General features: G+C 37.3%; 1 protein-coding gene across 1 annotated transcript in view; it reads right to left on the minus strand.

Annotated features, from left to right (window-relative positions):
• Window positions 1-9862: 9862 nt before the first annotated feature.
• Window positions 9863-12371, minus strand: part of LOC128250301 (cystatin-B-like) — a 15639-nt gene continuing 13130 nt past the window's right edge. The window contains exons 2-3 of the mRNA XM_052975063.2: window positions 11030-11131; window positions 9863-10060 (exon numbers count right to left, since the gene is read on the minus strand). Coding sequence (XP_052831023.1) covers window positions 9941-10060; window positions 11030-11131 — 222 coding nt within the window. The 3' untranslated portion in view covers window positions 9863-9940. The remainder of the gene's footprint in view (window positions 10061-11029; window positions 11132-12371) is intronic.

Below are 12371 nucleotides of genomic sequence, written 5' to 3' on the forward strand. Positions count from 1 at the left end.
AACATCACGATTTAAATCAATTTATGCTTGATATCCTAGATGCTTTGAGCTTAGTCTCTGCTGCTGGATGCCATTTCCACTAATTACATTACAGAGTCTACAGGGACAATTTTATCATACAACAAGCACATGACAAGACTAAAGGGTCCTCTGGGTCCCATTTGCAATCTACTTATTTACCAACGATTTACAGGGTGAAGCGACAAGATGCTATCATAGTATCAACAATAGCGGGGTTGCTTTGAACCCCTAAGATCAAAGAGTCCCCGCTACTTTGATGTGTTTGTTTGCTCAGGGCTATGTGACAAAAGAAAAAAAAATTCATTTAAAGCTCCTAATTTCAGGTACTAATTCGGACCATTTAAAGCTCCTAATTTCAGGTACTAATTCGGACCATTTAAAGCTCCTAATTTCAGGTACTAATTCGGACCATTTAAAGCTCCTAATTTCAACAACCTAACTGTCCTATGGCACAATGGGTTAGTGAATATAAGCATTGATTAAGTGTTACATGTTTTGTGTAATAGTTTAACTAAATAAGTACCGTCATACATCGAGAACAACTAAGAGAAGAATATCGCTGGGATGGACAGTACATACCGACAAAACTATAAAAGCTAATAAACCGGATATTATTATAAAAGATCATACAAAAAAAGGTGTGGTTATTAATTGACATGAGTATTCCTTGTGATCACAATATAGCGGCGAAAGAATTTGACAAGATCGGTAAATATAAAGACTTGCTAATAGAAATTGAAAAAATGTGGCATCTCAAGACGACTACCGTACCAGTGATTGTAGGATCTCTAGGAATGATAAAAAAAAGGTACTGAAACCTATTTGAAAACGATACCAGGCTTACTATCCCTACAGGAAGTGCAAAAAATCGTGTTAACTAGAACGACTCATGTACTGAGAAGAGCATTATCGATGTGAAAACAACATCCATTCATGAATTTATTTATTTATTAATTTTTTAAAATACATGTTTTACCTGTGAATTTGCGTGTGTAAACTGGGAATGCATACAATGAGCTTCTCTGCCCTAGGTGTACGGAAAACACTCGGCGAGAAATGGAAGAAAATTTGAAGAAAGAAGAAGAAGAAAAAATAATAATAACTTCCAGCAGAAGTCAACCTCAAAGGAGCGAGAGTCATTGACATCCATGTGCGATTAGGAAAATGGACTAGCCGAACTCTTACGAAGAGTAGCGTATTGGTTGAGACGAGGAAAAAGTCGTAGAAGTCGTTGAGAGTTCGTGGAAGTCGTCGGAATTCGTTGAGATCGTTGAGACTTTGTGTTTATTGGAGTATCGTGTTTTAGTGGAGTAATTTGAAGTACGTTGTGTGAAGACAGTTGTGTTTATCCTCGCTTCGTGAAATCTGTATATCCAACATAGAAGGATGTGTGTGTGTGTGTGTGTGTGTGTGTGTGTGTGTGTGAGCGCGCGCGCGCGCGTGTCCTTGTGCCTGTGTTTGTCCCCTCACCATTGCTTGGATTGCAAAGTACTAGGCTTACAAAAAATAAGTATTGATTTCTTAGACTAAAAATACGTTTCATTTATTAGACTAAAACCTTTTAAGGCGGTGCTCCAGCATGACCACAGTCAAATAATTGAAACAAGTACAAGAATAGATGAATATCAAGAACGAAACAGTGGCAGTCCTTGATTATGCTGCTGGCATTCATAGAAAAGTTTTGCCTTAATAGCAAACAAAATGAAAGAGCATAGCGTGGAAGACACATTTTAGCCATTTAAAACCGAAAAAGGTGTTACCTTCGTTTAATTATTGTAAATGTAATTTTCAAAACAATCTTTTATTTCATTGGTTCATTCTGATTGTACTCTTTAATCAAGGGAGACAAGCTTTGTGAAACAATACCAGTGATTGTAGGAGCACTCGGAATAATAATAAAAAATAAAAAAGAACTGAAAATGATTTAAGAATGATCCCTGGCTTACCATCCATGCAGGAAGTGCAAAAGATGGTCTTAACTGGTACGTCACACGTATTGAGAAGAGCATTGTCGCTGTGAATTTTCTTTCCTTTTCCCCTTCATTGTATTTCTTTCTAATTTTCCTTTTTCTCTCTGTCTTCCACTTTCTCTCTATCACATCACTTTGTTAATGAACAATCTGGTGTGTTTATTTTAATGGCCTATCAATGTTTACAGTACGTTTCTCTGCCCCAGGTGTCAGGAAGACACTCGGCATGAAATGTAAACAGAATTGAAAGAAGATGCTAATGAGAATAATAATAATAATAATAATAATAATAATAATAATAATAATAATAATAATATGTGGCGATGGACAAGAAACAATAAATCACATTATCTCTGGCTGCCCAGTCCTGGCTAAGAAGGAATATATTCACAGAAACGACAGAGCTGGGACCTATATACACTGGAAGCTATGCCAACACTATGGAATAACAACAGAAAAAAGATGGTATAAACACACGCCAGAAAAGGTCACAGAAAACGAGAAAGCAACCATACTCTGGGATATGCCAATACACACAGATAGAGAAATTAAGGCAAATAGACCAGATATAGTTGTCAAAGAACATGAAGGAAAAAAATGCTTTCTAATTGATGTATCAATACCAGCAGATGACAACGTTTCCCTAAAAGAAATGGAGAAAATTTCAAAATACAAAGACCTGGAAATAGAGGTAACTCGAATGTGGAATCTAAAAACAGAAACAATTCCTATCATAGTAGGTGCCTTAGGTATAATAAAAAAATATTCAAACAAATACATAACGAAAACACTAGGACTTACAAATATATATAACATACAGAGAATTGCACTACTGGGCACTGCACACATCCTACGCAAAACACTTTCAATACAGTAACCATAAGAGCATCACAACAAACCACAGCACATACTCAAGGCACACAGAACTGTGATCGGTAGTGAAGTGAAAGCACGTTATAAAAATAAAACTACTGAAGAATAATAACAACAACAGCAACAACAACAATAGCAGCTCCGGTCTAAATAACAGCATGGACGTATTCTAAGGAGTTCTCTCCACAAAAACTTAATCTGATAACATCGGTTCAATGAAAGGAAATCTTCGCGATACAACTATGGGAAAAGTCCTGTTAAAGCAAAGGAACTAAAAAACCGGAAAGATCTTTGTTACATACAGTGTAGTTTCTTTCTTAAGTGCGTCATATCTCAATGTGACATACACAAGACGTCGAAACCAGCACCAAGAACGCTGGAAAAACACACTAATTACACAGTAACTACGTAAATTGAATAATTACGTATACATGCAACTGCCCACGCATCCGTGTGCACATGCTAATATTTACAAACAGCATAAATAATGCCGACACGACACACACGTACACACAGAGAAAGTAAAAGAAAACTCATGTCACGAGCGACACCGTACAAAGTAAAAACAAAGTGGCTTCCCACAAACGATTATAAAAAAGGAGCAAATTAGTCACTCAGTTTAAAACATCCCTAAACAGTTACGCCCGGAAACATAGCTACCAAAAAGAAAAAAGAGCCTACGATATGATAAATATATATGTTCGAAGAAACGGTGTCATCAAAAAGTCAAGCTTGAGCAAACAGACCCGTCTCCTACCGTCACCGTCAATGCTTTAATGGCAAACCAAACCTCATGCCCGATCGGTCATCGCCCAGGACAAGGACCGCGTTACCCAGTAGGGAACAAGACTGGGGTCAAAACGTCTGCTGCTGGAACAAACTCCCAAAAGAATGAAGTACCAGGTAACCAGAACCAGGATAACCCTAATCCTAGAGCTGTAGTTTCGCCACCAAAAACACCCCCTAAAGCAAAACGCATAAAATGGACTAGCGAGGATTATAGAAATCTGTTGAAAGCTTTCTATACAGGCCAACTAAGCCCATAACAACAACTTCATTGTACAAACATACACTTCATGGAGAAACTTAGCAGGCAACGAAATACGCAGATATATAGACGCAAATAAATTCAGTAATGTACACAGAGACATCATTAAGAATAAAAAGTTAACTGACGCTGAAATTAGCCAAATTAGGACACAAATATCCCATGGTAGCAACAATGCAGATAAAATAGGTAAGAGATGCACAAAACCCAGTGTACGAGCAGTACATCTTAACGAGGAAGCTGAAGAAAGAATAACAAAGAACAGATATGCGGAAAAAGAGAACAAAGTAGACCTGCCTCAAAAGCACCAGGATGGATATGACACAGAATTTGAGGTGAATTATAAAGGGAAGATCATAGAAGCAAAAGAAGATATGAGAGAACTCAGTAAGCCTGAGTTTACTGACATCATCAATAGAGAACCGCTACCAAAGCTCTCAAACAGCATGAAAAATAACAACATAATCATGATATATAATATTGCTCTTGGACAGATTTTAAGAAATAAGGGAAATGGCCTAATAACCTTAAATAACCTCATTTATTCCACTACTAAAGTTTAACTGCTCAATTAGGTATCAGGACACCACAGAAAAGAACCAGCCATGCCAATAGACCTCCTAAGTGGAAAATAGCAATACAAAAACAGATCGAATTTTTTATGTATCAATTCTCGATGGATTTGTTAGAGGAGTAAATGTTGAGATGAAACAAGCTACAATAAATTAAGCAAAAATATAAAATCAAAGATTTTATAAACTTCCCTGCAACTAAGGAAATAGTGAAAAATAGAATACAACTAAAATCCCAACGGCTCAGAAGTTATGACAATCAAATTTTATCAACAAAACAAGGCATTCAAGATGGGTGCAAAGAAATTTTATAGGGAAATTAGCAAAAGCAAGATAGAAGTAAAGGCTCTTTCTTTTGCCACACTGCTTGTCATGGTCCCATGTCTCAGCACACTACCTGTGAAGTCTTCATATTGTAATACAAACAAATAATACATTATTTTGCCTTCAGAAGTCACTTTCCCTCTCGTGTAAACACCGGCCATGGTCTTTCATTTTGTCATGCCGCATCACTGTGCTCCTTTATTTTCAAGTGAAAAGCCATGTTGTATAAAAGAAGTGTTTAAAATTCATTTCTGTACAAAGCAAAAGTCCAACTGGTCGATAACTCTCCGCTCGAATGCAAACAAGTATTAGATTATTTTCTAGGCATGCAAATTGATATTTGTAGTGTAGTGGCGCGAAATTATAGCCGCCATTGAGGAAGTACTATTCTGCGCATGCGCAAGGGACTTCACCACTGGAAGCCCCTCGCGTGCGTATGCGTAGTAAAACTGGTACTTAAACAGAGAGTTTCACTTTCTCAGCAAATTGCGCGACTGACCTTCTACGTGACAACTCCTCGCTCCTCAACGAAGCACTCTTCACCCCGATGCCTTCGATGGTGATAGCTACTTGCTTCTCTGGCAGGCATCCAATACCAAATTACGACTTAATCAGCGGCTGCTAAGCTGAATGACAGAAATTGTGAAACCAAGCATCATCAAAATAAAACTTATTTTTATAATGTTGTTAATTGTTCTACTGTTCCTTAACATATATTTATGTTGAAAGGTGATAGAGAGAGACTAAAGTCTCTATGACAACTATCTCCGACATTTACAGTAGTTAAATTTTGTTTTTGTTCTTTTCTAATTTGTCTCCTACTTTAGTTGCTAATCACGCTTTGCTACATGCATTTTTTTTTTCTGTTATTAATATAAACCATTTGTATGAATGCCAGTCGGAGTCTGCTGCACTTTCATTCTTGATATGCGTAAGTTTTCATCACGTCTTTTGCCGAGTGAGTGCAACATTTCAGTTACTTGAAAAACAAAAAATATTTTCATGTATGTCATTTAGCACACTGCTACTTAAGTAATTTCCGTAAATTAATGTCATTGGCTTCGTTTACTTACTTCCCTTAATTTATTTTTAAATTGCGTAATTTATTTACTGGCCAAAACACTTAGCAACTTTTGTCTCTGACTAAAAAACTCTGTTGATCGATAAAAGAGGCTTGAGCAGACGACATATGCTGGTGATATAACATGTCTATGCTTGTTCTATTGTCTGTGCAGAAAGATTAGATATTTTTTTAATTCTAAGATTTGTTTCTCGAAGATTTTTTTCCTTAGATTTTTCCTACATGATGGTGTTCCAGCATGACCGCAGCCGCATGGCTGAAACAAATAAAAGGATAAAACAATAAAACAATATAAAATTAATTAAGATTTTAAAAATTTTACCATGGTTGTCGTGAAATTATCTCGCCTTTACTTTGAGTCATTGATATGGAAAAGTTCAATTAGTTGAGAGTGATTAGCATATAATAAAATTCAATACATCTATTATTTATAGTCTGCTGACAGTCAGAGTTTTCAGTTATTTATAGTATAACTGTATGATGAAAACTTACACATATCAAGAATAGAAGTGTGGTAATCTCCAGCCATTCTCCTGACATTCATACAAATGTTTTGTATTGATAACAGAAAAAGAATGCATCAAAGCGTGGAAGACATTTTAGCTATTTAAAACCCGAAACACTGTTAACTTCATTTAATTATAGTAAATATAATTTTCAAAATTATTTTTACTTTATTGGTCCATTTAGATTGTACTTTTTTTTAATCAAGGGAGACAACTTTTTAGAACCATTTCTTTTTGTTGTTTTTTGCTGTGTGTCTTCACTTAGACACCCTCCATTACGATGTGTGATGCTCGCGTGTTATACATCTCTTAAATGCATGGCTCCAGGCAGCGACATAATATAGGTGTTTGAGTGAACTATTTGTTGTTACGTGTTCTCCTATTATCTGCAAATGTAATAAGCAATCGAATAAGCCTCCTTTTCTCCTTTTATAATTTAGGGTTAGGGTGCGCAGGCTCTTACAGACTGGTGTGGTTCAGGTTTTAGTTTGAACATTTCCAAGTCGCTGTCTGCATAAAAAATTAAATGGGGAATGAATTACAGATATTGCATTTCTGATGAGAAGTGGATGAAATATTTAGTGTAGGATATATGGGAGGCGATTGGTACACAACAAAGATGACAGAAAGAGGAGAGAGATACGTGTGGGAAGAATCTGAAATTACGATATATGTAGAAGAGTGGAGGCTGTTGTTGCATCATTACACGAAATAGCAATTACCCGTTGAGTATGTTATTGCTCATCAGCTGGATGGGTGTGTGTGTGTGTGTGTGTGTGTGTGTGTGTGTGTGTGTGTGTGTGTGTGTGTGTGTGTGTGTGTGTGTGTGTGTGTGTGTGTGTGTGTGTGTGTGTGTGTGTGTGTGTGTGTGTGTGTGTGTGTGTGTGTGTGTGTGTGTGTGTGTGTGTGTGTGTGTGTGTGTGTGTGTGTGTGTGTGTGTGTGTGTGTGCGTGCGTGCGTGCGTGCGTGCGTGCGTGTGTGCGTGCGTGCGTGCGTGCGTGCGTGCGTACGTGCGTGCGTGCGTGCGTGTAATCTGGGAACTTTGTATTGGGCTGGCAACTAAGTTCCCGACGTTCTTTTTTTTATTTTGGGATTTATTGCGTTTTTAAATTTTCGGATCTATTTTTTTCGAGGGTTCTATTTTTGAATCATTTTGGAATCTATTTTGTTTTCGTTTTTTGTTTTTGTTTTTTTTTCTAGCTAATTTTAGTTAATTTTTGTTTTATTTTCAGATCATTAAAATGGAATGTCAAGTTAAGAAAAACAAGCATTTTCGACACCTTTTTCTTGCTTTTAATCAAGGTTCTAAGGCCGCAAAAGCTGCTCGTGGCATTTGTGCTGTGTATGGAGAGGGTGCCATAGCTGAAAGAATCGCTCATGATTGGTATGCCAAGTTCAAAAATGGAAATTTTGACCTTAAAGACGCACCTCGTTCTGGCCGTCCAGTTGAGTTCAATGAGGACCGATTTAATCAACTTTTGCACGAAAAATCTCGTCAAACGACAAGGGAACTAGCAGAGAAAATGGAATGCTTCCATACTGCTATAGAGAAGCATCTTCACTCGATGGGAAAGACTCAGAAGTATGGAGCATGGGTTCTGCATGCTTTAAGTGACAACAGCAAAAATCAACGAGTCACAATCTCTGCTGGTTTGCTTGCTCGTCACCGCTCAACTCATGGACACAAGCAACGATTTCTTTACCGAATCGTTACTGGCGACAAAGAATGGTGCCTGTACATCAATATGAAGCGGCGTAAGGAATGGCTTAGCCCCGGTAAACGGCGGAGGCTTAGTTGCCAACCCAATATACGTATAACAACAGTATCATCCTGAATATGTTAGTGGCATGGTAATACAGATCATTTCTGAGCTCTGTAGAGAATCTATAGAGCTATGAATTGATCAGGGCTGAAGTATTTCTCGGTTACTAGAAGACGCTTTTTCTTAAACAATAAAAACGGTGGCTGTCACTCTTTTGCGTTTTATGGAAGGGAGGCGTTTCATAGTTAAAACAGTCCATTTACTGCCATGGATTGATTCGAAGACAAGCACCACTGGTCGCGTGTGTGCTCACGCAAACACACACACACACACAAAAAACTGTCCTGCCGATTAGCTATAACATACGCAATAGATATTTATTAGTTCTTCTAATGATGCAACAACAGCCTCCACTCCACTGAGTTATCTTCTGCATATGTCATAATCTTAGGCACATTCCACACGTGTCTTTCTCATCTTTCTGTCACCCTTACTGTGTGTCAATAATCTCTCATATTCACTCTCGACTTTCATTTTTCATACAAATGACTTGGAAATGTTCAAACTATATATCAACTACACGAGGTTGCGAAAGCCTACAAAGATTTTTTTCACTAAGTTATAAAAGATAAAATAAAATAAAAAGGCTTATTTGCTTGCTTATTACATTTGGAGATACTAAGAGAACATCTACATTATGATTCCTCGTTTGGAGACATGAATTTAAGAGATGTATAACACGTCAGTATCAAACATCGCAACTGAAGGCGCCGTAACTGAAAAGATGACTCACAAAAAAGTTGTCTCCTTGATTAAAAGAAATGTACCGTCAGAATGGACCAGAATATAAAATTATTTGGAAAATTACATTTACAATAATCAAATGAAATTAACAGTGTTTCAGGTTTTAAAAGGCTAAATTGCGTTTTCCCCGCTTTGTTGAATTTTTATTATTATAGAAAAGTCTTCAATCATGGATTAAATCAGACAATGGATAAGTTTGTGAAGTACATGCCTTGCCCTACAATACTTACCTATAGTAAGATTTTGCGGCATTCATCAGAGTGCAAATACTGGGCTAGAAATGGTTACAGAAACAGATTGAGTTAATGAGAAATGAACAAGATCTAGGCCCACATTTCAATTAGTAACTGTACAAAGATCCTGCTGTACTAGAGTATTGTCCTACCAACAGCAGTTTGAGCAGGAGAAACTGGGAAAATAACTACCAAAGTCGCTCAGATCACCAACAGGAACAGAAACTCTGAAGTCCTGAGAAGGGCCAGTTTTCACAGTCTGCAGAAGATTGTGGTGAAAAGAAAAGTAAGACATGCAGGTCATATTTCTGATTGCTTGAAGAACAAATACCTTGGTGATACCCATTGTATAGCTACACAATGAGTACCACCAGAGAAATGAAGGAAAAGAAGAAGACCCACCTTCAAAGATCTGAAACAACTTAGCATTTCCTGGGAAGATGCAAGTAGCTATGCTCAAAACTGGTATTAGTGGTGATGTTTTGCTGCTCAATGTACAGAGCAGTTGTATGGAAGGAGCTAAGAGCTACTCCATTCCATATTTTGTACCACTATTCACAAATTGATTGTTAGAAATAAAATCATCTAAAACACAATCAAATATGTAATGCAACTCAAAAATGTAACGATGAGAATGTAATTGACAAATAATAATCATTTTATACACTTTTGTTAGATTTAAGAACAATGTTTTATTCCAAAAATTACATTTTTAGAAATTAAATTATTTTACAAGATGTTCCATCTAAAAATATTCTATTTCATCAGCAAGTGCCAAGCTTCCTTTTATTGACGTCAATTCCCCAGCATCAAACAATGGTTTGTAAATTCTTGCATGAACAAATTCTTCATTTCCAATATGTATCTGTAGAATAGAAATTGAACATTTGAGATAAATATCTAAGATTTATCATTAAAGTTTACAATTCTATAAATTAGACAGAGTAGTTAACTCTTTCTTTCTCTCTCTCTCCCCCCCTATGTACACATGCATGTGCATGTGTTTGCGTGTATGATGTCCCCTGAAAAAAGATCAGCTGAATGCAGTTTACAAAGTCCTTCCTTTTAGACCAGGCAATTGGTTTAACATGTGTAATATGTGAAAAAGTTTGCAAGGCAATTTCAAATCTGAAAACACATACAGCAGTTCACAGAGGTCATATCCTACAAAGTGACACAGTGAATTAATTGTCACATATGTCTCGAACCGGGCAGATCTGCAGATGGACTGAATAGTCATCTGAGAGGTCGTGGATGGAAAGTCAAAAATTCCATTGACAACAAGGAGGCACAAGAAAGAAACAATCATGTGAAGATGGAGCAATCACCATGTATGGACATATGTATCTACGAGCAAATGCATGCATGTAAGATGAATGAACCAAGGACTGTTAAGACTTCAAAAATTAAATTACAAATAAACAAAGTTAACAAAATGTAAACAGCTATGGAGTTTTTTTTTTTTAACGGAACAGCCTGCTCGTGAAATTAACGTGCAAGTGGCTCAGCACTCCACAGACATGTGTACCCTTAACGTAGTTCTCGGGGATATTCAGCGTGACACAATGTGACAAGGCTGACCCTTTGAATTACAGGCACAACAGAAACAGGAAGTAAGAGTGAGAGAAAGTTGTGGTGAAAGAGTACAGCAGGGTTCGCCACCATCCGCTGCCGGAGCCTCGTGGAGCTTTAGGTGTTTTCGCTCAATAAACACTCACAACGCCTGGTCTGGGAATTGAAACCGCAATCCTATGACCGCGAGTCCGCTGTCCTAACCACTGGGCCATTGTGCCTCCACAGCTATGGAGTAAATAAAATACAAAGCAACAATTACCTTTACAAAATAATTCATTCCAGATACTAGCTGTTGCTTATAATGCAGAGCTTCAAATTTTTCAAATGTTTTATCCAATTTCTCTTCCATTTTCTGCTTTAACTGGAAACAAATGGTAATATTTATAGATAATACAATTCTTTCTACTATAGAGAAAAGGCATAAAATTTTGTGGGAAGGGTCTGGTCAATTTCATTGATCCCTCTGCTCAACTGGTACTTATTATACTGGCCCCAAAAGGATGAAAGGCAAAGTTGATTCTGATGGCATTTGAAACTAGAAGAAATTCTGTTTAGTATTTTGTTCAGCATGCTAATAATTCTGCCAGATTACTACCTTCATAACATTTTATAATATAGGTGAGACTGTGTGGTAAGAAGCCTGCTTTCCAATCATGTGGTTCCATGTTCTGTCTCATTGTGTGACACCTTGGGTAAGTGTCTTCTGTTATAGCCTTGGCCGACCAGAGACTTGTTTGTGGATTTGGTGGATAGAAACTGGAAGAAGCCTGCCATATTCTTTTCTTTCGTTCTTTCATTTGTTTCAGCTATTTGATTGTGGGCATGCCGGCGCACCACCTTAAAGGATGTTTTAGTCAAAGAAATCGATCCCAGGACTTACTCTTTGTAAGCCTAGTACTTATTTTATCAGTCTCTTTTGCCAAACTGCTAAGTTACAAGAACATAAACACACCAGCATTGGTTGTCAAGCAATTGTGAGAGAAACAAACACAGACACAAAGACACACACACATAATTATATACCTACATCTATACGAGTGGGTGGACAAATGAAAGAATGGCACTCAAACCAAAGATGAGTGTGTATTCATTTTTCATGCTTCACCAATTACTTCCATACTTGTGATGCATGAATAATTTGACCTCAGACATATAATAGGGTCCTCATATTATGACATTTTCTTCTTAAATAAAAAAAAATTTAATGTTCGCTATTTATAAACAACTATGATAAATTACTCAAAGAAATATTTACAAAGTTCACAAAGTTAGATATTTCACGTAATATAGTTTTTAACATGCCTTTATTTATACGTTTTTTTTCATCCCATCTTTATCTCATTCATTGTTTGCAATGTTCTCGCTCGCATCGCCTCGCTCGCTCGCTCGCATCGCCTCGCTCGCTCGCACGCACGCACGCACGCACGCGCGCGCGCGCGCGCACACACGCACACACACGCACACACACACACACACACACACACACACACACACACACTCTCCAGGTTTCATTTCGTTTTGAGCTCACACACTTCGTTAATTTACATAAAAAACTTTTATTTATTTTCATTTTGCACGCTGCATTCCGCTCTATGTATTGT

This window comes from Octopus bimaculoides, chromosome 20, assembly GCF_046866305.1.
Source record: "Octopus bimaculoides isolate indiv1 chromosome 20, ASM4686630v1, whole genome shotgun sequence".
Lineage (NCBI taxonomy): Eukaryota > Metazoa > Mollusca > Cephalopoda > Octopoda > Octopodidae > Octopus > Octopus bimaculoides.